General features: G+C 40.5%; 1 protein-coding gene across 6 annotated transcripts in view; it reads left to right on the forward strand.

Moving 5' to 3' along the window:
- Positions 1–26509, forward strand: part of tbpl1 (TBP-like 1) — a 67281-nt gene that overhangs the window by 32698 nt on the left and 8074 nt on the right. For all 6 annotated transcript variants that reach the window (XM_063040416.1, XM_063040413.1, XM_063040412.1 and 3 more), the window contains 2 exons: positions 13072–13154; positions 25265–25328. In XM_063040416.1, coding sequence (XP_062896486.1) covers positions 13072–13154; positions 25265–25328 — 147 coding nt within the window. The remainder of the gene's footprint in view (positions 1–13071; positions 13155–25264; positions 25329–26509) is intronic.

Genomic DNA, 26509 nt, shown 5'->3' on the forward strand with positions numbered 1-26509 from the left:
GGTTGAGATGGGGTGATGTTTGTTAGGTGTGTTCAGGAAGGTTTCCTGACACAGCATGTAGTTAAGCCTACAAGATGAGAGGCTGTACCTGATCTGGTATTGGGAAATGAACCTGGTCACGTGTCAGGTCTCTTAATAGGAGAGCATTTTGGAGATAGTGATCACAATTCTATCTCATTCACCATAGCATTGGAGATGGATAAGAACAGACAAGTTAGGAAAGCATTTAATTGGAGTAAGGGAAAATATGAAGCTACCAAGCAGGAATTTGGAAGCATAAATTGGGAACAGATGTTCTCAGGGAAATGTATGGCAGAAATGTGGCAAATGTTCAGGGGATATTTGCATGCGGTTCTGCACAGGTAAGTTCCAATGAGACAGTGAAAGGATAGTAGGGTACAGGAACCATGGTGTACAAAGGCTGTTGTAAATCTAGTCAAGAAGAAAAGAAGAGCTTACAAAAGGTTCAAATAACTAGGTAATGTTAGAGATCTGGAAGATTATAAGGCTAGCAGGAAGGAGCTTAAGACTGGAATTAGGAGAGCCAGAAGAGACCATGAGAAGGCCTTGGCAGACAGGGTTAAGGAAAACCCCAAGCATTCTACAAGTATGTGAAGAGCAAGAGGATAGGACCAATCAAGTGTGACAGTGGAAAGCGTGCATGGAACCGGAGGAGATAGCAGAGGTGCTCAATGAGTACTTTGCTTCAGTATTCACTACAGAAAAGGATCTTGGCGATTGTAGAGATGACTTACAGTGGACTGAAAAGCTTGAGCATGTAGATATTACGAAAGAGGATGTGCTGGAGCTTTTGGAAAGTATCGTGTTCGATAAGTCACCGGGACCGGATGAGATATACCCCAGGCTACTGTGGGGGGGCAAAGGAAGAGATTGCTGAGCTTCTGGCGATGATCTTTGCATTATCAATAGGGGCGGGAGAGGTTCCGGAGGATTGGAGGGTTGCAGATGTTGTTCCATTATTCAAGAAAGGGAGTAGAGATAGCCCAGGAAACTATCGACCAGTGAGTCTTACTTCAGTGGTTGGTAAGTGATGGAGAAGAACCTGAGAGGCAGAATTTATGAACATTTAGAGAGGCATGATATGATTAGGAATAGTCAGCATGGCTTTGTGAAAGGTAGGTCATGTCTTATGAGCCTGATTGAATTTTTTCAGGATGTGACTAAACACATTGATGAAGGTAGAGCAGTAGATGTAGTATGTATGGATTTCAGCAAGGCATTTGACAAGGTACCCCATGCAAGGCTTATTGAGAAAGTAAGGAGGCATGGGATCCAAGGGGACATTGCTTTGTGGATCCAGAACTGGCTTGCCCACAGATGGCAAAGAGTAGTTGGAGACGGGTCATACTCTGCTGGAGTTTGGTGACCATTGGTGTGCTTCAGGGATCTGTTCTGGGACCCCTACTCTTTGTCATTTTTATAAGTGACCTGGATGAGTAAGCGGAAAGATGGGTTAGTTAATTTGTTGATGACACAGAGGTTGGAGGTGTTTTGGATATTGTAGAGGGCTGTCAGAGGTTACAGCGGGACATTGATAGGATTCAAAACTGGACTGAGATGTGGCAGATGGAGTTCAACCCAGATAAGTGTGAGGTGGTTCATTTTCGTAGGTCAAATATGATCGCAGAATGTAATTTTAATGGTAAGACTCTTGGCAGTGTGGAGGATCAGAGGGATCTTGGAGTCAGAGTCCATAGGACACTCAAAGCTGCTGCGCAGGTTGACTCTGTGGTTAAGAAGGCATACGGTGAATTGGACTTCATCAATCGTGGGATTGAGTTTAAGAGCTGAGAGGTAATGTTGCAGCTATGTAGGACCCTGGTCATACCTCACTTGGAGTACTGTGCTCAGTTCTGGTCGCCTCACTACTGGAAGGATGTGGAAACCATAGAAAGAGTGCAGAGGAGATTTACAAGGATGTTGCCTGAATTGGGGAGCATCTCTTATGAGAATAGGTTGAACTCGGTCTTTTTCCTTGGAGCGACGGTGACCTGATAGAGGTGTATAAGATGATGAGAGGTATTGTTTGTGTGGATAGTCAGAGGCTTTTCTTAGGGCTGAAATGGCTGGCATGAGAGGAGACAGTTTTAAGGTGCTTGGAAGTAGGTACAGGTAAGTGTTTTACGCAGAGTGTGGTGAGTGTGTGGAATGGCCTGCCTGTGAAGGTGGTGGAGGCAGATGGTAACCCTAGGTAATTTCTAAGTTAAGGACATGTTCGACACAGTTTTGTGGGCGGAAGGACTTGTATTGTGCTGTAGGTTTTCTATGTTTCTAAATTCAAAAAATGTATGTGAACCTCTGGGGTAATGCCTTCTACAAAAGCTTTTTCGAGTCAGGTGCTCCAATCAATGAGATGAGATTGGAGCTGTGAGTTGTAGAGGTGCTTGCCCTATTAAAGAGAAACAGAGTTAGGTTACTGACAGAGCCTGCTGTTCTCAAGAAAGATGTGTTATGTGCACCATAGCTCGATCAAAACAACTTTCAGAGGACCTGAGAAGAAGGATTGTAGAGGTGCGTGAAGCTGGAAAAGACTCCAAAACCATTTCTAAGGACCTGAGTATTCATGAGACCACACAAAGAGAAATTGTCTACAAATGGAGGCAATTCAGTATTGTTGCTACTCTCCCTAGAAGTGGGTGTCCTGCAAAGATCACACAAAGAACGCAACATGCAGTGCTGAAGGAGGTAAAAAGAACCCAAGGGTAACAGCAAAAGACCTGCAGAAATCTCTAGAACTTGCTGAAGTCTGTGTTCACGCATCCACTTTAAGAAAAACACCGAACAAGAATGGTGTTCATGGAAGGACACCAGAGAGGAAACCACTGCTCTCCAAAAAAAAAAAATCCTTGCTGCAGGTTTGCAAAAAAACAGCCTGGACATTCCACAATGTTTTGTGGACAGATGAGATAAAAGTTGAACTTTCTGGCAGAAGTGCACATGTCTATGTTTGTACACCAACACAAAACCTCATCCCAATTGTGAAGTGTGGTGGAAGGAGCATCATGGTTTGGGGCTGCTTTGCTGCCTCAGGGCCTGTATAGCTTGCAATCATTTAGGGAACAATGAATTCAATATTGTATCAAAGACATGTTGCAGGAGTACTGGTCCATTACCTGAAGCTTAGTAGAAGTTGAATGATGCAACAAGACAATGATCTGAAACATGAGCAAATCAACAACAGAATGGGTTTAAAAAAGAAGAAAATCCATGCTTTGGAATAGCCAACTGAGAGTCCAGACCTTTGTAGTTGAGATGCTGTGGCATGACCTGAAGTGGGCTGCTCATGCAAGGTATCCCGGAAATATTGACGAACTGAAACAGTTTAGTATCGAGGAATGGTCTAAAATTCCTTATTGCTGTTGTTCAAGTCTGATCAGTCGCTACAGGAAATGTTTGGTTGAGGTTATTGCTGCTTAAGGAGGTTCTACCAGTTATTAAATATAAGGGTTCACATACTTTTTGCAGCCTAGACTGTGAATGATTAAGCAATATGTTCAATAAAGACATGAAAAATACAATTGATGTGTGTAATTAGTTCAGGCAGGTTGTGATTTAGATGAAGATCTGACCATATTTTGAGTAATTATGTAGAAAACCAGAGGGTAATTACAAAGCGTTCACAAACTTTATCTTGCAACTATACACTCCTTTGTCCCATGAGTTTATATAGGAATTGGCCACTTTAATTTTTGTAGTATAACCATAGGTTAATAATTTGAATAATTGTGAACAAAAAGGGTATTATACACAAAATGCTGGAGGAACTCAGCAGGCCAGGCAGCATCTGTGGAAAAGAGTATAGTTGATGTTTCAGGCGGAAACCCCTTCTGCAGGACTGGAGGAAAAAAGGCTGAGGAGTAGATTTAAAAATATGGGGGAGGGGAGAAAGAAATACAAGGTGATAGGTGAAACCTGAAGGGGAAGGGATGAAGTAAAGAACTGCAAAGTTGATTCGTGAAAGAGACAGAAGACCACGGAAGAAAGAAAAGGGGGGAGGAGCACCAGAGGGAGGCGATGGGCAGGCAAGGAGATGAGGTAAGAGAGGGAAAGGGGATAGGTGATGGGGTGGGGGGCATTTCCGGAAATGCGAGAAATCGATGTTCATGCCATCAGGTTGGAGGCTACCTAAATGTTGTTTCTCCAACCTAAGTGTAGCCTCATAATGACAGTGGAGGAGGTCATGCATGGACATATAGGAATGGGAATGTGAAGTAAAATTAAAATGGGTTCCCACTGGGAGATCCTGCTTTTTCTGGCAGATAAAGCATAGTGAAACGGTCTCCCAATCTAAGTCGGGTCTCACCGATATACAGGAAGCCACACCAGGAGCACCAGACACAGCAAATGACCCCAACAAACTCACAGGTGAAGTGTTGTCTCACCTGGAAGAACTGATAAGGGCCCTGAATAGTATTAAGGGAGAAGGTGATGGAGCAGTTGTAGCACTTGTTCTGCTTGCAAGGGTAAGTGTCAGGAGGGAGATCGGTGGAGAGAGACGAATGCACAAGGGAGTCGTGTAGGGAGCGATCCCTGCGTAAAGTAGAAAGTCGGGGGGAGAATATGTGCTTGGTGGCGGCATCCTGCTGGAGATGGTGGAAGTTTTGGAGAATTACGTGCTGGACACGGAGGCTGGAGGGGTGGTAGTTAAGGATAAGAGGGACTCTTTCCTTGGTGGGGTGATGGGAGGATGGGACAAGAGCAACCATCCGTGAAATGGAAGAGATGCGGTTGAGGACACCAATGATCGTGGAGGAAGGGAAGCCCCTTTCTTTGAAAAAGGAGGACATCTCCTTCATTCTAGAATGAGAAGTCTCATCCTGAGAGCAGATGTGGCAAAGAATGAGGAATTCGGAGAAGGGGATGGAGTTTTTACAAGTAACAGGGTGGGAAGATGTATAATCCAGGTAGCTGTGGGAGTCCATAAGACCATAAGACAAAGGAGCAGAAGTAGGCCATTCGGCCCATCGAGTCTGCTCTGCCATTTTATCATGAGCTGATCCATTTTCTCCTATTTAGTCCCACTCCCCCGCCTTCTCACCATAACCTTTGATGCCCTGGCTACTCAGATACCTATCAATCTCTGCCTTAAATACACCCAGTGACTTGGCCTCCACTGCTGCCCATGGCAACAAATTCCATAGATTCACCACCCTCTGACTAAAAAAATTTCTTCGCATTTCTGTTCTGAATGGGCGCCCTTCAATCCTTAAGTCATGCTCTCTCGTACTAGACTCCCCCATCATGGGAAACAACTTTGCCACATCCACTCTGTCCATGCCTTTTAACATTCGAAATGTTTCTGTGAGGTCTCCCCTCATTCTTCTAAGCTCCAAGGAATACAGTCCAAGAGCTGACAAACGTTCCTCATATGTTAACCCTCTCATTCCCGGAATCATTCTAGTGAATCTTCTCTGTACCCTCTCCAACGTCAGCACATCCTTTCTTAAATAAGGAGACCAAAACTGCCCACAGTACTCCAAGTGAGGTCTCACCAGCGCTTTATAGAGCCTCAACATCACATCCCTGCTCCTATACTCTATTCCTCTAGAAATGAATGCCAACATTGCATTCGCCTTCTTCATTACTGACTCAACCTGGAGGTTAACTTTAAGGGTATCCTGTACGAGGACTCCCAAGTCCCGTTGTGCTGCCTGGCCTGCTGCGTCCACCAGCAACTTTTATGTGTGTTGCTTGAATTTCCAGCATCTGCAGAATTCCTGTTGTTTGCTTTTACTCCTGCTATTTCTTAGCTCAACCCATAAAGATTCTGCACCTTCCGATCCTATATCACCTCTTTCTAATGATTTAATATCATTTCTTACCAATAAAGCCACGCCTCCCCCTCTGGCTACCTTCCTATCCTTCCGATACACCGTGTATCCTTGGACGTTCAGCTCCCAGAGACATGCATCCTTTAGCCAGGTCTCAGTGATGGCCACAATATCATACCTACCAATCTGTAGCTGTACAAGAAGATCATCCACCTTATTCCTTATGCTGCGTGCATTTAAGTACAACGCCTTAAGACCAGTATTTGATACTTCTTGCTTTGAGTCTGTGGGTTTATAATAGATATCAGTGAATACGCTGTCTTCAGAGATAGAGACAGTGAGACTGAGAAAGGGGAGGGGGGTGTCGGAAATAGACCAGGTAAATTTGAGGGCAGGCTGGAAGTTGGAGGCAAAGTGGATGAAGTTGACAAGTTCAGCATGGTTGCAGGAAGTAGCACCAATGCAGTCGTCGATGTAGCATAGGAAATGTGCAGGATGGTCACCAATGTAAGCTTGGAACATAGACTGTTCCATGTAGCTGACAAACAGGCAGGCATAGCTGGGACCCATACCAGTGTATTTTGTGTGTGTTGCACAGAATCCAGCATCTGCAGGTTTTCTCTTGTTTGAAAAAGGGTATTACCTTTCATTGTACTGTGTTTCGTCCTTAACACCACATTGGCCTTGATGAGAATACATGACAGGTACATCAAAATAATCTTAAAAATCAGAGATTACATTAAGCAAAAGTAATTTCTGAAGTTCGTTGATTGGGAAGTAACCTAATTAGTATTTTAAAAAATATAAATAGGTTTGTTTGTGTCAAATAGACTTAAATTATTTCTCATGAAAAGAAAATATGATTTTAAATTGTAGCTAAAGCATGGAATCATAGAAAAATACAACACCCAAACAGGCCACTTGGCCCATCTAGTCCATGCTGAGCCATGTAAACTGCCTACTCCCATCAACCTGCACTGGGACCATAGCCCTCCATACCCCTACCATCCATGAATTTATGCAAACTTCTCTTAAATGTTGCAGTCGAGCTCGCGTGCACCACTTATGCTGGCAGCTCACTCCACACTTTCATGTGTGAAGAAGTTTTGCCTCATGTTCCCCTTAAAAGTTTTCATCTTTCACCCTTAACCCATGACCTCATGTTGTAGTCTCACCCAACCTCGGTGGAAAAGGCCTGTTTGCATTTACCCTATCTATACTCCTCATAATTTTATATACCTCTGTCAAATGTCCCCTCAATCTTCTATGTTTCAAGGAATAAAGTGCTAATCTATTCAATCTTTACTTATCACTCAGGTCCGCCAGTGTTAGGAACATGCTTGTAAATTTTCTCTGTACTCTTCCAAACTTATTTACATCTTTGCTGTAAGTAGGTGACCAAAACTGCACACAGTGCTCCAAATCAGGCATCACCAATGTCTTGCACAATATCAGCATAACATCCCATCTCCTGTATTCAGTAATTTGATTTATGAAGGTCAATGTGCCAAAAGCTTTCTTTAGAGCACTATCAACCTGTGACACCACATTCAATGTATTATGGACCTGTATTCCCTTTGTTCTACCACCACTCACTGTATAAGTCCTATTCTGGTTGGTCCTAACAAAGTGCAACACTTCGTACTTGTCTACATTAAATTCCATCTGCCACTTTTCAGCCCATTTTTCCAGATGATAGATCCACTGCAACCCATGATAGTCTTCTTTGCTGTCCACTACAGCCCCCATTCTTCGTGTTATCCTCAAATTTGCTGAGCCAGTTATCCAGATCACTGACATAGATGTCAAACAACAATGGACCCATTACCGATCCCTGTGGCACTCCACTCATCACAGGCCTCCAATCACAGCTGCAACCATCTACTACCCCTCTCTGGCTTTTCCCACGAAGCCAATGTCTAATCCAGTTTATGCCTCATCTTGAATGCTGAGCGACTGGCCCTTCTGACTAACCTCCCATGCGGACCTTGTCAAATGCCTTGCTGAAGTTCATGTAGACACATTCATTGCCTTCCCTTCATTAAGTTTCCTGGTATCTTCCTTAGAAAAACTTTCTAGGATTGGCTAGACATGACTGACAAAGCATGAAGCCATGCTGACTATCCTTAATCAGGCCATATCTATCCAAATACTCATATATCTGGTCCCTTGGAAAATCATCCAGTAACTTTCCCGCTACTGATGTCAGGCTCACCGGCCTGTAAGTTCCTTTTTTTTTAAAGAGACTTTTATAAACAGCGGAACAACAGTGGCTATCCTCCAATTTCTCACCTATCACTAAGGATTATTTAAATAACTCTGCTAGGGTCTCTGCAATTTCTGTACTTGCCTCCCGCAGAGTCTAGAGGAACACCTTATCAACTCTGGGGATTTATCCACCCTGATTTGCCTCAGGTCAGCAAAAGTCGCCTCCTCTGTAATCTGTATAGAGTCTATGAAGTTGATGTCATTTTGCCTTACTTCTATAGACTCCCAGCCGGCTGGTGGCGTAGTGGCATCAGCGCCAAACTTCGGAGCGAAGGCTCCCAAGTTCGAATCCAGTCAGCTCCCTTGCACACTTTCCACCTGTGCTGGGTTGAGCGTCGAGTTAACAACTCAGCCTTGTAAAAATAAGAAAGCCTGCTAAAAAAAAACGCCGTCATGATGGCGTCCCAATGACTCCACTCAGAGCTAAGGGCTTTCTTCTTCTATAGACTCTGTGTCCGTCTTCTGATTAAATACAGATACAAAAAAGTAATCCTTTTGCTTTTAATATATCTGTAAAATCCCTTAGGATTCTCCTTCACTTAGGTCTACTAAGGCGACCTCATGCCTTAATTTAGCTCTCCTGATTTCTTTCTTAAGTGTTCGCTTGCATTTCTTGTACTCCATAAGCACCTGATTTGTTCCTACCTGCCTATCCCTGCAGTTTACCACCTTTTTTTTCCTCTTAACCAGTGCTTCAATAGTTCTTGAAAACCAAGGTTCCCTAAACCTGTTGTTTCTACCTTTTGTTCTGACAGGCACACATAAGCTTTGTACTTTGCAAAATTTTATTTTTGAAGGCCTGCAATTTACCAAGTACATCTTTACCAGAGAAAAGCCTGTTCCAATCCACACTTGCCAGATCCTTTCTGCTACCATCAAAATTGGCCTTTCTCCAATTCAGCTCAACCCGCCAGACCTGTCTTTTTGCCTATTTACTTTGAAAATAATGACACTCTGATCACTAGATGCAAGATGTTCACCTACACAAACTTTTCTCACCTGCCTTGTCTCATTGCCTAATAGCAGATCAAGTTTTGCACACATTTCTGTTGGGACTTCTGCATACTGATTAAGGAAGCTTTCCTAAACACATTTGACAAACTCTGTCCCATCTAGTTCTTTTATGGTACAGGAATCAATATGTGGAAAGTTAAAATCACCTTTATAACAACATTATGTTTCTTGCAACAGTCTGCGATCGCTCTACAAATTTGTTCCTCTAGATCACTTGGCTGTTGGGTGGTCTGTAATATAGCCCCATTAGCATAGTCATGCCTTTCTTATTACTCAGTTCCACCCATAATGCCTCACTAGATGAGTTCTCCAGTCTGTCCTGACAGAGCACTGCTGTGACATTTTCCTTGACTAGTAATGCCACCCCTCTTCTTTTAATCCTTCCCACTCTGTCACGTCTAAAACAATAGAACCCTGGAATACTAAACTGCCAGTCCTACCTCTCTAGTAAACAAGTCTCACTAATGGCTACAATATCATAATTCCAGGTGTTGATCCATGCCCTGAGCTCATCTGTCTCCTTGCATTGAAATATATGCAGCCCACGACTTTAGTGCCACGATGCTCAAACTTTTGATTCCTGACTTTGTGGAGGCAAATGTTGTTAAGAGCTCAGACAATCTCTCCACTATCTGTTCTGGGACTCTGGTTTAAATGCCCTTCTCATCCTTACCATTTAGATATTGGCCTCCTTCCAGTTTAGGTGCAAACCTTCTCTTCTGTACAGGTTCCACCTTACCTGGAAGAGAGCCCAACGATCCAAAAGTGCTATGACCTCTGTCTTACGCCAACTCCTTAGCTATGTGTTAAACTATATAATCTTCCTATTTCTGCTCACTAGCACTTGACACCGGTAGCAATCCTGCGATCACAGCGCTGGAGGTCCTGCCCTTTAACTTAACATCAACTCCCTGAACACACTTTGCAGAACCTCATCACTCTTCCTACCTACGTCATTGGTACTTCGTGGACCACGACCTTTGGCTGAGGACTCAATCCAAAATATTCTGAACCCTGGCATCTGACAGGCAACATACCATCCAGGAATCTCATTGTCATTCACAGAACCTCTTTTCTGTTCCCCTCACTAACTATCCCCTATCACCACAGCTTAACTTTTCTTCCCCCCCCCCCACAACTTCCCTTCTGAGTCACAGCGTCAGACTCAATGTCAGAGACCTGACCACTGTTGCTTTCCTCTGCCAGTTCATTCCCCCCCAAACAATATCCAAAGTGTTGAGGGGGATGGTCATGCGGTAGTCTACGTTGGATGTTTTAACCCTTTTCCCCTTCCTGACTGACACCCAATTTCCTGTGTCCTGTCTATCACTCCCTCAGCCTCCTGAATGATTCGGAGTTCATCCAGTTCAAGCTCTAACTCATTAAAGTGGAGTGTTAGAAGCTGCAGCTGGATGCACTTCTTGCAGGTTTAGTTATCAGGGACACTGGACCGTCTCCCTGCCTTCCCACCTCCAACAAGAGAAGCATTCCACTATTCTGCCCAGTATCTCTACTGTTGCTAACTGAACAACTATAAAAAAAGAAAAACTAAACTGTGGAGGAGGAAAAAAAACTCTACCTACAGCTATTTTTGCCTTCTCTGACTGAAGCCTCGAAGAGCTAAAGCTTCAAAAATCTCACTCTTAAGGCTGATGTATACTTGTGCGTCAAATGTATGCTGTAGGTATGACATAGCTGTGTGCCCTACGCTGTATTCTATGCTGAACCCTACGCCGTAGGCTAACACTCACCTCTCCCAAAATGTAACTACGCGTCGTGGTGACGCAGACCGAAACAACTGTGCTTGGTCCACTTGGTAGCATTGCATTTCCTCCTACGCTGCAGTAGCTTCCCATTGGGCGACTGAAGGGCAGGGAAAGAACTCTGGCTGCAATGCTTTCCCTAAAGCTTTACAGACCTCCGAAATTATGGAGGACTCTGTGCTTGACGCCAGTTTGTAGCTTGCTGCTACAGCCTGTTGACTTTCACCTGAAGCTAAATCTCGAATGGTGATTGCCAGTCTCTGAGTATACTGTGCGTACACTGATGCGAAATAAATGGTTGTAGACGATGAACCAAGTCGTCAAATCTACCTGCTGACATCTGAAAATATTTGAAATGCATTTCCTCGTCCATGTCTCTCAGTGGCCGGACAAGCACAGAAAAAATTCACCCTCCTTCAGTTTCAGTGGCCGTTGTTTGAAGTTTGAGTTTCTTTGTTTCAACACGAAGAAACTCAACACAGTGGCATAGACAGTCCACTGCCAACTAGCGTTTTGGCGGTGAATTGCAGAGCGACGCAGACACACCGGTGCACAAGTATAAATGCTCACCACAGCAGAGTCCACTTGCATAGGCTACAGCGTAAGCTAGTACACACACGTCATTTTCAGATCTCCCCCTTCCCCTCCCACTTTCAAATCTCTTACTAACTCTTCTCTCAGTTAGTCCTGACAAAGGGTCTCAGCCTGAAACGCCGACTGTACCTCTTCCTATAGATGCTGCCTGGCCTGCTGCGTTCACCAGCAATTTTTATGTGTGTTGCTTGAAATTCCAGCATCTGCAGATTTCCTCGTGTTTACGCACAAGTATAAATCAGCAACACTCACGACACGCTGGAGGAACTCAGCAGGTGGGGCAGTGTCCGTGGAAAAGATTAGTCGACATTTCGGGCCGGAACCCTTCATCAGGACTGTAGAGGGAAGGTGCAGAGACCCTATAAAGAAGGTGGGGGGAGGGGGGGAAGGTGAAGGCTGGTAGGTTCCAGGTGAAAAACCAGTAAGGGGAAAGATAAAGGGGTGGGGGAGTGGAGGCAGGGAGGTGATAGGCAGGAAAGGTGAAGAAAGAATAAGGGAAAACAGAATGGTTAGTAGAAGGAGGCGGAACCATGAGGGAGGTGATAGGCAACTAGGGGAGGGGGCAGAGTGACATAGGGATAGGGGAAGGGAGGGGGAGGGAATTACCGGAGTGTTGCTCTGACCCCAGCATCTGCAGATTATTTTGAGTATAAATCAGTGTTTACACAGGCCGCTCCACTTGCCCCTGTCTTGCTTTAATTTGTTCTTGTCAATCCCTAATATTGATTACTTGGCTACTGCTCAAAGTTTCAGACAGCCGCAAGTCATCACTTTTTCTGCTCAGTCAGCGAATTTAAGTGAACTAAATCTTAAACTTCGGAACTCTGATTGGAATTTTGTAATTAAATAAAGAAGCAGCTTTTCACACCATTAGTTATGGGAATCTCTATTTGCAATTCCTTTTGGTTTAAGATGCTGAGTCATTTGAAACTTCCAAAATAGGATGAATAAATTTTGAAATGATTGGATACCGAAGGATATGGATTGAAAAGTAGGGTGAACTGCATAGAGTGTGGTTCATCCATTATTTAATTAAACCAGTAGTTTACCTCGTTTTTGTGTTCCTGTCAAATACAAGAATGTCCTCCTTTTCCACTTTATCCATGGAAATGTTTGTTTATTTTGCAAGCACAGAGGTCCTTAATGCCTTTTTAAAATTTATTTACAGTATTCACTTTTTTAGTAAGTGCTTTGCATATAGTTTTGATCTAACTTTTTAAATTAGCAATCATATTTATTCATGGCAATAGCATCAAAATCAACAAAAGTTTTAAACTTTTAGATCTCGGTTCATCATTAGGCAAAATATGCATCTAGCAATCATGATTAGATGATAACATTTTGGGAATAAGGTGAAACCAAGTGCTTAAAATAATCATTGGGCAAATCATAATTATATTATGATTTAGTGGTGAAGTAATATAAACTGAGAAGTATCTTGACACTGTCAAAAACAGATCAAATTTAGAGACTCATTATATGCTAGAATTTAAACCAAAACACGTTATTTTTGCACATGCATGACTCAGAATTACAAACGTTTGTATATTAAGCAAAGTAAAAGTTGGTGTTCTTTTAAATTTAGCAGAAATTTCTGGCAACGACATCATACACTAATACTTTGCTATAAATCTTTGCAGAAAGTGTTAATGAAGCTGAGAAAACCCAGGATAACAGCAACAATTTGGTCTTCAGGAAAAATTATATGCACTGGAGCTACAAGGTAAGAAATTAGGTTTTCTTTTAAACCTCTAGCATCAAAACTGAAGATAGAAATAATCGTATTATAAACAGCCTCTTACAAGGAGGTCAGTTACCCAGTTTTATCTCCAGGAAGTACTGCCACTCGTTAGCATAGTGGTTGGATTGGCGTGGTGATATAGTGGCTAGCACAATGCTTTACAGTACAGGAGACCAGGGTTGGATTCCCGCTGCTTCCTCTAAGGTGTTTGTACGTTCATCTCTTGACCATGTGGGTTTCCTCCCACAGTCCAAGGATGTATCAGTTGATTGGGTAATTTGTCATTGTACATTACCCCGTGATGAGGCTCGGATTAAATTGGTGGATTGTTGGGTGGCGTGCCACTAAGGGTTGAAAGGGTCTACTCTGCCCTGTATCTCAAATAAATAGAATGATCATTTTCAACTTACTAAGAAATTAGATTAGATTCAACTTTATTGTCATTGTGCCGTATACAGATACAAAGCCAATGAAATGCATTTAGCATCTGACCAGAAATGCAAAGAATAGTGTTATTTACAAAATAACTGTGAATAAAAAGTAAGTGCTACAGCACACTAATGTAAAAGTACTGAGACAGTACAATACGGATGCAGTACTGCTTAGCGTTGTGATGAGAGGTTCAGCAGTATCACAGCCTCAGGGAAGAAGCTCTTCCTGTGCCTGCTGGTGTGGGAGCGGAGGCTCCTGTAACGCCTACTGGATGGGAGGAGAGTAAAAAGTCCATGGTTAGGGTGAGATGCATCCCTGATAATGCTTTTCGCCCTGCCCAGGCAGCGTTTATAGTAGATGTTCTTAATGGTGGGCAATTGGGTGCCGATAATCCACTGGGATTATCCATGTTCTTTAAGCATTATAATTCATGCCAGTATTTTTCCATAAGACTATGATGATGCCATTATTTCATCCAGCAAAAAAAATACTCTCTTTGATGTTTCTTCGAATGATATACAGGCTAAGCGTGAATTTAATCATGCTAAATGTACCAACATTGTTTGCAGTGTTTACTGTTGTACATATACTCACATGTAGTCCTTGAATGTTTTTATAAGTAAACCCCCAGTTTTAGTTTCACCAGGACTACCCATCTTCAAGATTAAAGATTTAGTCCAACTGAACTCTTCAGGAATAGATTCTAAAATTCTCCACCAAGTAGTCATACATCACAGATGAAAGATGGTGCTTGTTGGAAATCAATTATTCCAATTCCAGGACGTTACTGCACTTATTTCTCATGCTGTGTTTTGGAGCTATCAAGTTTAACTTCTTCATTTGTCCATCTTAAGAACAGAAATGAAGATGTTTGCTGATGTCCAATTATATTTGCAAGTCCTCAGGAAATGAAATAGCCCAAGTTGGAATGAACAGAGAAGCAGAAGTAGAAGTTTCAGCCAGTGACGTCCCTTATAAAACAGAATTGAATCCATCTGATTGAATTTTTTGAGGATGTGACTAAACACAGGCATGAAGGTAGAGCAGTAGATGTAGTGTATATGGATTTCAGCAAGGCAATTGATAAGGTACCACATGCAAGGCTTATTGAGAAAGTAAGGAGGCATGGGATTCAAGGGGATCTTGCTTTGTAGATCCAGAATTGGCTTGCCCACAGAAGGCAACGAGTGGTTGTAGACGGGTCATATTCTGCATGGAGGTTGGTGACCGGTGGTGTTCCTCAGAGATTTGTTCTGGGACCCCTTCTCTTTGTGATTTTTATGAATGACCTGGATGAGTAAGTGGAGGGATGGGTTAGTAAATTTGCTGATGACACAGGGGTTGGAGGTGTTGTGGATAGTGTGGAGAGCTGTCAGAGGTTACAGTGGGACATCGATAGTATACAAAACTGGGCTGAGAAGTGGCAAATGGAGTTCAACCCAGGTAAGTGTGAGGTGGTTCATTTTGGTAGGTAAGATATGATGGCAGAATATAGTACTAATGGTAAGACTCTTGGCAGTATGGAGGATCAGAGGGATCTTGGGGTCCAAGTCCATATGACACCCAAAGCTGCTGCGCAGGTTGACTGTGTGGCTAAGAAGGTATATGATGTTTTGGCCTTCTTCAACAGTGGGATTGAGTTCAAGAGCTGAGAGGTAATGTTAAAGCTATATAGGACCCTGGTCAGACCCCACGGAGTACTTTGCTCAGTTCTAGTCACCTCACTATAGGAAGGACGTGGAAACTACAGAAAGGGTGCTGAGGAGATTTACAAGGATGGTTGCCTGAATTGGGGAGCATGCCTTATGAGAATAGGTTGAGTGAACTCAGCCTTTTTCCTTGGAGTGACAGAGGATGAGAGGTGACCTGTGAGGTGCTTGGAAGTAGGAGATGTCAGGGGTAAGTTTTTTACGCAGAGAGTGGTGAATGCATGGAATGGGCTTGCTGGCGATGGTGGTAGAGGCAGATACGATAAGGTCTTTTAAGACACGCCTGGATAGGTACATGGAGCTTAGAAAAATAGAAGGCTATGGGTAACCGTAGGTAATTTCTAAGATAAGTTCATGTGCGGCATAGCATTGTGGGCCGAAGGGCCTGTATGGTGCTGTAGATTTTCTATGGTTCTATCTGTCTGACATTCATTGGCGTTACCATCAGTGAGTCCTCCTCCATGGGGATTAACATTGACCAGAAACTTAATCGGAATATCCACTGAATACTGTAGCTAGAAGAAGCTGAATATCCTGTGGCAATCTTCCTGTTTTCTCAAAGCCTTTCTATCCTGCAAGTGTCTGATCAGAGGGAATACAATGCTTTAAACTGTACTTGTTCAGTTCCAACAATACTCAAGTTGCTCCACTGTTATCTGGGGCAAAGTCACCCTCTTTATTCACGTTCCCGCAATCACTCACTGGCTAGCCCAGCATGATTTCAATTAGTACAATTATCACAACACTGCCCTTCTGACAAGCCTTTTCTATTTTGCCCCTGCGATTTCTTAGCTCAACCCATATAGATTCTATACCTTCCGATTCCGATTTAACTATTATGGTTCTATTACTATTTATTATTTATGGTGCTGCTGTAATGAAAACCAATTTCCCCCGGGATCAATAAAGTATGACTATGACTACTATGACTATGACCTAAGTCACCTCTTTCTAATCATTTGATATCATTTCTTACCAATAAAGCCATGCCATCCCCTCTGCCGACCTGCTTATCCTTCCGATACACTGTGTATCCTTGGATGTTCAACTCCCATAGACATGCATCCTTTAGCCATGTCTCAATGATGGCCACAATATTATACCTGCAATCTGTAGCTGTTCGACAAGATCATCCACCTTATTCCTTATGCTGCGTGCATTTAAGTATTTAACACCTTAAGACCAGTATTTGGTACTTTTTGCTTTGATTGCACTGCAACTCATCCCAATGGCTGCAAATTTGCCCATCACCTGCCTGTCCTTCCTGACATCTTTACTGCTCACTATCTTAGATTTAGACAGACTAGGAGAATGGGCAAGGAAATGGTGGATGGAGTATTGTCAGGAAGTGTATGGTCATGCACTTTGATAAGAGAAATAAGAGTTGTCTATTTTCTAAATGGAGAAAAAATACAAAAAACTGAGGGGCACAGGGACTTGGGAGTCCTTGTGCAGGATTCCCTGAAGATTAACTTGCAGGTTTAGTCTGTGGTGGGGAAGGCAAATATGATGTTAGCATTCATTTCAAGAGGACTAGAATATAGAAACATAGAAAATAGGTGCAGGAGTAGGCCATTCGGCCCTTCGAGCCTGCACCGCCATTTATTATGATCATGGCTGATCATCCAACTCAGAACCCCGCCCCAGCCTTCCCTCCATACCCCCTGACCCCTGTAGCCACAAGGGCCATATGTAACTCCCTCTTAAATATAGCCAATGAACTGGCCTCAACAGTTTCCTGTGGCAGAGAATTCCACAGATTCACCACTCTCTCTGTGAAGAAGTTTTTCCTAATCTCGGTCCTAAAAGGCTTCCCCTCTATCCTCAAACTGTGGCCCCTCGTTCTGGACTTCCCCAACATCGGGAACAATCTTCCTGCATCTAGCCTGTCCAATTCCTTTAGGATCTTACACGTTTCAATCAGATCCCCCCTCAATCTTCTAAATTCCAACGAGTACAAGCCCAGTTCATCCAGTCTTTCTTCATATGAAAGTCCTGCCATCCCAGGAATCAATCTGGTGAACCTTCTTTGTACTCCCTCTATGGCAAAGATGTCTTTCCTCAGATTAGGGGACCAAAACTGCACACAATACTCCAGGTGTGGTCTCACCAAGGCCTTGTACAACTGCAGTAGTACCTCCCTGCTCCTGTACTCGAATCCTTTCGCTATAAATGCCAGCATACCATTCGCCTTTTTCACCGCCTGCTGTACCTGCATGCCCACTTTCAATGACTGGTGTATAATGACACCCAGGTCTCGTTGCACCTCCCCTTTTCCTAATCGGCCACCATTCAGATAATAATCTGTTTTCCTATTTTTGCCACCAAAGTGAATAACTTCACATTTATCCACATTAAATTGCATCTGCCATGAATTTGCCCACTCACCCAACCTATCCAAGTCACCCTGCATCCTCTTAGCATCCTCCTCACTGCTAACACTGCCACCCAGCTTCGTGTCATCCGCAAACTTGAAGATGCTGCATTTAATTCCCTCATCCAAGTCATTAATATATATTGTAAACAACTGGGGTCCCAGCACTGAGCCTTGCGGTACCCCACTAGTCACCGCCTGCCATTCTGAAAAGGTCCCGTTTATTCCCACTCTTTGCTTCCTGTCTGCTAACCAATTCTCCACCCACACCAATACCCTACCCCCAATACCGTGTGCTTTAAGTTTGCACACTAATCTCCTGTGTGGGACCTTGTCAAAAAGCCTTTTAAAAATCCAAATATACCACATCCACTGGTTCTCCCCTATCCAATCTACTAGTTACATCCTCAAAAAATTCTATGAGATTTGTCAGACATGATTTTCCTTTCACAAATCCATGCTGACTTTGTCTGATCATTTCACCGCTTTCCAGATGTGCTGTTATCACATCCTTGATAACTGACTCCAGCACTTGCCCCACCACCGACGTTAGGCTAACTGGTCTATAATTCCCCGGTTTCGGGGGGACTTCCGGTAGCGCTCATGGAGTGAAGTCGCGTTCTTGACTCGCTCCATTACCTCTGAGTTTTTTTTTCTCTATGGTCAGCTATACTTTAATTAACCATTAAGACATCAACTCTTACAATACTTTGAATTAAACTGAATTCTCCGACAACTGGATGATACTTAGATCTGCTATGTCTAAGAACGGGAAAAACGGCAAGGATGGTAAACCTCCGGTTAAACCGAAAGCTACGGATCTCCCCCCGACTGAATCACCGGTGACTTTGAAAGCGATATCGGAGTTAATTCAGAGGGAAATTTCAACCTCTGTTAGGGAGGTGATTCGTACGGAAATTGCAGACTCTGTTAAAGACTTGATTCATACGGAAATCTCAACTAATCTTCAGAAAATTGCCGATTCAATTGATAAGATGCAAACATTTATTGCGGAACATCAGTCGGCTATATCTGATCTTCAAAAATTCGCGCAACAAAGTGAGCTTAAGATGGGGAAAATCGAGGAAACAATTAATGTAATGAAGAAGAAACTTGACTTTCTGACTTTTAAAAACTCTGACTTGGAATCTAGAATGCGACGGCAGAATTTACGAATGATTGGGGTGCGGGAAGCTGTAGAATCTAACAACCCCATGAAGTATTTCTCTCAACTTTTAAAAGATGCATTCCCTACTGTATTTCCTGACCAACCACCGCTACTGGATCGTGTTCACAGAATCCCATCATACTCGTCTAGGTCAGATAGACCTAGGCATGTTATCTTACGTTTTCATTACTTTCAAGACAAGGAGAGACTGTTTCGATTCACTCGATCTAAAGGTTTCATTGACTTTTCGGATCTTAGGTTCCGATTCGTGGAAGATTTCAGTAAACCAATCTGGGACCAACGGGTTCGCTACAGATCTGTGATGTCGGAATTCTATAAGATGGATTTAAGACCAGCGTTGCTGTACCCTGCACGTCTAAGGATTCGCATGTCAGATGGAGTCCTTCGTTTTTTTGATTCTCCATCGGATGCCCAGAGTTATCTGGATCAACTTTCACCTTCAACATCTTAATTGCTATCTTTTTTAATTATCTCCGTTGATCGGAGGCTGTCAATTGGTTGGTTTTAACTTTTTCGTGCCCTATTTGGGCAGAAAAGTTTATTTTTGATTTCTTAATATGGTTGCTAAACTTTCTTTTCAACTGCGTCATTTCTTTCTTTTCCCAGGGGATTCTGGGTGGTTACTTCCTTTTTGTCATCTTACGTATTTCCTGTGTGGCCTTAAATTTTGTAGTTTTTTTTAAATTTTATTCTGTTTTGCTTTTTATAACCACTTTATGTCAATAATCTTATTTTTTTTTGTTGCTGTGTTTATTCATGGGTTTGGGGTTTATTGTGGTTTTTTTTTAATATATATTTTCTGGCTTTTGTTCTGTTGTGTGTGTATTTTAATTGAGCTACCTTTTTTTTACTTTTTTTACTGTTTTACAATTAGCTGATCTTTTTCATATTTATACCTTTTTTTTTAGGGAGCGTATACCGGAAGTCATGGGGGTAGTTTTAGCGCTTGCTTCTTTCGGGCGGGTCTGCTTTAGATTTTGCCTTGGGGTCTTGGGGCGGGGGGGTGGTGGGAGGGGCTTCACGTTTTAGTTTGTTTCTCTTTGGGCTATATACATTATTGAAGTACTGGTTGCGTCCTTTTTCCCGGTATCTTTCGTATGCTCTGTTTCCTCTCCGGGTTTGTGGGTCGCGCCTATCGTCAATCCTCCTTGTTGTGGGTTGACTTTAGGATTTATGGAGTCTATTATTAATTTTGTCTCCTGGAATACTAACGGTCTTAATCATCCTATTAAAAGGAAAAAAGTTTTTAAAGTGTTCCGGAGACTTAAAGCACAAATTTTATTTTTACAAGAGACCCATGTACGGAGGGGGGACAGACTACGTTTTTTCAAATTCTGGAAGGGTCAACAATTTCATTCGAACTCCAATGCTAAGATTCGAGGCGTCTCTATTTTTATTGATTCCTCAGTTACTTTTATACAACAGGATATTATTTCTGATCTGAATGGTAGATTTTTATTGGTTAGTGGTTTACTATTTAATAAAAAAGTAGTTTTGGTTAATGTTTAGGCTCCTAATATGGATTATCCGGAATTTTATAAATCATTGTTTAATCAGTTTCCGAATTTGAACGAGTTTTCATTGATCTGGGGCGGAGATCTTAATACCTGTTTGTCTCCAGCTTTGGACCGTTCGGCTCCTTTACGGACCTTACCTAATAAATCTGCAAATTTGATTAATTTTTTCCTTTCTGATTCTGGGTCGACGGACATTTGGCGTTTTCTGCATCTTCAGGAAAAAGATTTTTCCTTTTTTTCACATGTTCATCATTCCTATTCAAGAATTGATTATTTTTTTATTGATTCTCGTCTTATTCCTTCAGTGATTAAATGTGATTATGATTCTATAACCATTTCGGATCATGCTCCACTTAAGCTTTCTATTAAAATTATGGCCAATATACCAAATAATAGACAATGGCGTTTTAATTCGCTGTTGCTTCAGGACTCGGACTTTGTTAATTTTATGAATGAACAGATTGAGCTTTTTTTTTACAATTAACCATACAGAAGATATTTCGGTTAACACTCTTTGGGACACTTTTAAAGCCTATATTCGGGGTCAGATTATTTCGTATTCTGCTGCTTTGAGGAAGAAACAGAAGCAGGAGGAGATGGCAATTGTGGACAAGATTAAAGAAATTGATAAGAAATATGTTATGGCTCCTTCTGAGGAGTTATACAAACAAAGAACTGAACTTCAAATGGAACACAGTTTACTACTCTCGTCCTCGATTGTAAACCAATTAAAGAAAACAAGAAGTGACTTTTATGTTCACAGTGACAAAATTGGCAAGCTGCTGGCTAATCAATTGAAATCTAATTATGTTAAATCTCAAATCAATCAGATTTATAACCAAAATGATCGATTGATACTGGATCATGTGGGGATTAATCAAACCTTTTGTGATTTTTATTCTTCTTTATATCAATCAGAGTCTCCTCGAGATTCTAAATATATGAATGATTTTTTAGATAAGTTAGACTTCCCTCAGATTTCACAGGATATGTCTTCTTTATTAGATACTTCCATTACAATGGATGAGATTAAGAATGTTATTTTTTCTATGAATCTGGGGAAAGCTCCTGGCCCGGATGGGTTTACCGTTGAATTTTATAAATGTTTTGCTTTTTTATTGATTCCTTGGCTCTGTAGGGTTTTTGAGGCTTCTCTGAAACTTGGTAAACTTCCTGAATCTTTTAATAGAGCATCAATTTCTCTAATACTAAAGAAGGATAAAGACCCTGCTCAATGTGCATCTTATAGACCAATATCTTTATTAAATGTTGATTCTAAAGTTTTTTCTAAGTTATTAGCAAATAGACTAGAAAAAGTACTTCCTTCTATTATTTCGGAAGACCAAATGGGTTTTATTAAAGGTCGTTACTCTTTTTATAATATTCGTACATTGTTAAATATCGTTTATACTCCCTCACAAAATGTTCCTGAGTGTGTTATTTCTTTAGATGCCGAGAAAGCTTTTGATAGAGTAGAATGGCCTTATTTATTTAAGGTGCTTGAAATGTTTAATTTTAGCTTGAAATTTATATCCTGGATTAAACTGTTATATCATTCCCCTGTAGCCTCGGTTTGTACTAACTCTTTAAACTCACCTTTTTTTCCTCTCTTTCGTGGTACTCGACAAGGCTGTCCTCTTAGTCCCCTATTATTTGATATTGCATTAGAACCTCTTGCAATTGCTATTCGAGAATCTTCAAATATTACTGGGATAACTCGGGGATTAAAGTCCCATAAATTATCACTCTATGCTGATGATTTACTTTTATATATTTCTAATCCTGAGAAATCTATTCCTGCTGTTTTAGAGTTATTAGCACAATTTGGTTTTTTCTCAGGTTATAAATTAAATCTTAGTAAGAGTGAACTTTTTCCGATTAATAAACATCTTCCCTTATATTATAAATTTCCATTTAAATTGATTAATAATTATTTTTCATATCTTGGGATTAAAATTACTTGTAAATACAAAGATTTATTTAAGATTAACTTTTTACCATTAATAGACCATATTACTCAACTTTCATCTAAATGGTTTCCCTTATATTTAACTTTGATTGGTCGTATTAATGCAGTTAAGATGTTTTTTTTGCCAAAATTTTTATATGTGTTTCAGGCATTACCAATTTTCGTTCCAAAATCTTTCTTTGATAAAGTTGACTCTAAAATTTCTTCATTTATTTGGCAGAATAAGAATCCGAGACTGGGTAAAATACATTTACAGAAAGCTAAGAGAGATGGAGGTTTAGCATTACCTAACTTTAGATTCTATTATTGGGCTATTAATATTCGACATATGAAATTTTGGTTACTTGTCCAGGACATACTATCTATTCCTAAATGGGTAGCATTGGAATTACAATCTGTTCAGGGTTATACACTTGGCTCTATTTTAGGCTCCTCTCTCCCTTTTGATTCGAAACGCCTTAAGCAGGTCTCTAACCCGATAGTTAAATATGCCTTGCGCATTTGGTTTCAATTCAGAAAATTTTTTGATCTTAATCAATTCGGGTTAGCGATTCCTATTTTAGGTAACATATTTTTTCCTCCCTCCTTTACGGATCGCGCTTTTCAAACTTGGAAGACTAAGGGTATTTTACGGTTTTTGGATTTATTTTTAGATGGTTCCCTTATGTCTTTTGAACAATTATCTAATAAATATAACTTATCAAGAATACATTTTTTTAGATATTTACAAGTTAGAAATTTCCTAAGTACTATACTTTCTTCCTTTCCAATGCTTCCTCCTACATATATTTTAGATTCGATAATTAACCTCAATCCATGTCAGAAAGGTGCATCGGCTATGATTTATAATATTATTATGAAACTTAGGAAAGCTCCATTTGATAAGATTAGGGTAGATTGGGAACAGGAATTGGGGCTTACCATTTCTGTGGATGATTGGGGGCAGATTTTACAATTAGTTAATACTTCCTCTATTTGTGCTAAACATTCCCTAATTCAATTTAAAGTGGTTCATAGAGCACATATGTCCAAAGATAAGTTAGCGCGTTTTTACTCGCATATTAATCCTTTCTGTGATAGATGTTCGGGGCAGATAGCCTCTTTAACTCATATGTTTTGGTCTTGCCCTACTTTGGAAACTTCTTGGAGAGATATTTTTAATATTATTTCTAAGGTATTAAATATAGATATCTCTCCTCACCCTATTACTGCTATCTTTGGACTACCTAAAATTTCTAGTAATCTTTCCCCTTCAGCCCGTAGAATGATTGCATTTCTTACTTTAATGGCGAAAAGATGTATTTTACAACATTGGAAAGAGCTTAACGCTCCAACTACCTTTTTTTTGGTTTTCTCAGACGATTTTATGTTTGAATTTGGAGAAAATTAGAAGTAACCTTTATGATTCTTCATTTAAATTTGAACAGATTTGGGGACCTTTTATTCGATATTTTCATTTAATGTAATATTTACCCTTCTTGTTTTTTTTTCACTGTTTTTAATGGAGGTCGGGATTGAGGACGTGATTTTAAGTTTAACTCTGTTTGGTTTCAAGTTAGCCCATTGCTTTGCCTTGCTTTTAGTTAGTTGCACGGTGGGTTTTTTTTTTGGGTTTTTTTTTTCTTTTTTTCCATTGATATATATAAAATTTAGTATACTATTATGTTATCTTGGTTTCTTATGTTTAAATTACATTGTTTGTAGTATTTTTTTTGGTATTGATACCTTTTGGAATTTTATTATACTTTAACATTGTATTAATGTTTATATGGCTTACCTTTTTTGTATACTTACTCAATAAAAAGATTTAAAATGAAAAAAGAAAGTACTTAATCAAAGTGATTATAGTTACTCACCAAATCTACCTTAGCAATATCGTTCAAACTTGTAACCAATACAATCAAGGATACGAATAGCAGGGGCGTGAAACACCACCACCTGCAAGTACCCCATTAAGTCACACACTATAAAGACTTAGAAATACCATTGTCCCTTTTTTGTCAAATTTTGGAACTACCTACCCAACAGATTTGAGGCTGCTAACACCTACCCAAGGGTAAAGAGGATTAGGCTTTAAATACAGTCATTGATAGTGATGCTCAGATCACCTTTTTGACAAAACCGTTTCTGAAGTTGTACATAGAGTAGCATATTTTCCTCCCTGATGTTCATTATAGACAATCCAGTGGTTTTATGCTGTACATTATTTTATACAAAAAAATCCCATGTTATGTATTTAATCTTAATATCTTGCTACTCTGATGAGATTGAAGTCCACATTTTAGTGCAGTAAAGTATATTAAGGTTAAAGGATAATATGTGAACTAGATGAGGTGTGTGGAGTTTGAGTTCAAAACTTCAAAACATCATGCCCAGTGGATCAACAACTCCTGCCTCCCCAAGATTTTTTAAGTATTTGTTAAATGCTGACATGTTTGCCTGGAAAAATATATATTAGCATTCTGAGGAGAACAACTTGATCTTGAGAGAGCATCAAGTGTTTTAGTAAGTTCAGTTTTAGGTAGGAATTTCAATTCTAACGTATATTTTAAATTGTGGGTATTTAGAATTTAGTTACTGTACATACAGTACATTCCTCTTAGCAGACTCCCAGTGTTGGGAACAGAGGGTAGAGTCAGTATTAATGAGAATATAAAGAATGTAACTTATTTTTTTCCTGAATGGATACAAAAGGCTGCTCTACATAATGAGTGACCATCTGCACCCTGACAAGACTTGGTTCCTGTCTCATTTGACTTGATGTTGTTTTTTTATTAATGATAATTAGGTGTCAGCCATTTGTTGTGTATTTGTTCATTTCATTATCAAGAACAATTGCTATCCGATAATAAATTGGAGCTCTAATGTGCCGTACAATCTTTTTATATAAATCACAATTTAGTGAAGAAGAAGCAAAAACTGGAGCTCGAAGACTAGCCCGTCTTCTGCAGAAACTGGGTTTTCAGGTAACTCTTCATTTACTCTGTTAAATACTGATCTAATTCCAGATCAATGTTATTCATTCCAGTTGATGGTTTGGATTTTTGAGTCTTTCAGTCAGTTAGAGTTCAAATCTTAATCTCCAATACCAGAACCAAGTAAATGCAGGTTGCAATGCGTGCTTGCATTTGAGTTATTGCATTGGTCATAATTTATTTTTACCTTGAGGTTTAGCTTGCATGTTATGATATTTATTTGCTTTCTTATTAAGGATGGTCAATAAATGCTGCCTTTATCAGCAATGTCCATATCTATCAAAACAAAAACAATAGATATACTACTCTGTAGAACATAATGAACAAGTGCCTATTTTTAACAAGTTTTGTATGTGCCAAATATTCCTTAGGTGTTCAAATGGAATTTGTTTTTTGGTCATTTGGATACTAAAGGACATACAGCGATACAGCAGAGACGCAAGTTTTGCCAGCCTACTGAATCAACACTGGCCATTAACTAACCATACACTGATCATCCATCAACTGCAATATTTTTCAATGCCCCCATATTTTGTCATCAACGGTACAAAGATTCTAGTATGCACTTACACAGTAGGGGCAATTTACAGTGGCCAGTACCTACCAACTTGCATGTCTTTGGAAGTGGTGAAACTGGAGCATCTGGGGGAAACCTAGGTGATTACAGATAGAGCATGCAAACACCACACAGAAATCACCAAGTTCTAGAGGCAGCAGTCTACCGGCTATGCCACTGTTCTGCTTCCTGCTAAGACATGAATAAATAACAAAATGATATCACTAAGTTACACAAGCAGACAAATATTGAGGCTTAATTATGATTCTTTGGGTTAGAAAAAATACTTTTTATACAAACATTGAACATTTCTAAAGTGATATGTTTATATTTATAAGAAGCACAGTCCTTTGAATTGTCTTCACTATTGCTCCTACAGTTTCCTACTTGTAGTAATACCCCATTTGAAAGTGGTTTATTCATGTGCTTTATACTAGGTCTAAGATCAGCTTAGCTATTTTTCCTTTGGTTCCCAGTTTTCTAAGAAACTGCTTGGCCACAAGGTTATCCACAGTAGTATAAATACTAACAACAGCAGCATTTTATTTTATTTCACACTCCTTATTTAAAGACAAGAGTTATGGAATCTATGGGAAAGGGAGGAAGGTTATTGAAA

This window comes from Mobula hypostoma, chromosome 2 (genome assembly GCF_963921235.1).
Source record: "Mobula hypostoma chromosome 2, sMobHyp1.1, whole genome shotgun sequence".
Lineage (NCBI taxonomy): Eukaryota > Metazoa > Chordata > Chondrichthyes > Myliobatiformes > Myliobatidae > Mobula > Mobula hypostoma.